The sequence below is a fragment of the Colobus angolensis genome, unplaced genomic scaffold (assembly GCF_000951035.1).
Source record: "Colobus angolensis palliatus isolate OR3802 unplaced genomic scaffold, Cang.pa_1.0 Scaffold4101, whole genome shotgun sequence".
Classification (NCBI taxonomy): Eukaryota; Metazoa; Chordata; class Mammalia; order Primates; family Cercopithecidae; genus Colobus; species Colobus angolensis.
Window position 1 is genome coordinate 1 of NW_012117491.1, and position 593 is coordinate 593.

General features: G+C 41.0%; 1 protein-coding gene across 1 annotated transcript in view; it reads left to right on the top strand.

Moving 5' to 3' along the window:
- Nucleotides 1-214: 214 nt before the first annotated feature.
- Nucleotides 215-593, top strand: part of LOC105521879 (phosphatidylinositol 5-phosphate 4-kinase type-2 gamma-like) — a gene marked incomplete at both ends in the record, with an annotated part of 11,536 nt that continues 11,157 nt past the window's right edge. Inside the window, one exon of the mRNA XM_011956218.1 lies at nt 215-311. Coding sequence (XP_011811608.1) covers nt 215-311 — 97 coding nt within the window. The remainder of the gene's footprint in view (nt 312-593) is intronic.

The following is a 593-nucleotide window of genomic DNA, read 5'->3' on the forward strand; positions in this document are numbered from 1 at the left end:
CCAAGATTGCACCACTGCACTCCAACCTGGCAACAGAGTGAGACTCTGTCTCAAAAAATAATAATAATAAAAAATAAATAAAAAATAAATAAAGGACCTCACAGAGTTTTATGAGAATCAAATGAGGTAATATGTCTGAAGGTACACTATAAACTACCAAGTGTATGTAAATGTAATATTGTTTGTTTTCTTACTTTGAAAACCTGAATTTCAGGGAAAATCTGCCCAGTCATTTCAAGTTCAAGGAGTATTGTCCCCAGGTCTTCAGGAACCTCCGTGATCGATTTGGCATTGATGACCAAGATTACTTGGTGAGAGTCCATTCAGGGGTGAGGGTGGCCCTTTCTCCCCAGCAACTGAAGAGTACTATTTGGGACAGCCATATTTGGAGAAATGAGAAGCCTTGGCAAATATGATTCTTTACCTTTTTGTGATTGCAGCATTTTCAAAAATTAAATGAAAACTATAAACCTTGTCCTTGGGGGAAAAGATGTAGATACATTAAGAATTTTGGGGCCGGGCGCGGTGGCTCAAGCCTGTAATCCCAGCACTTTGGGAGGCCGAGACGGGCGGATCACGAGGTCAGGAGATCG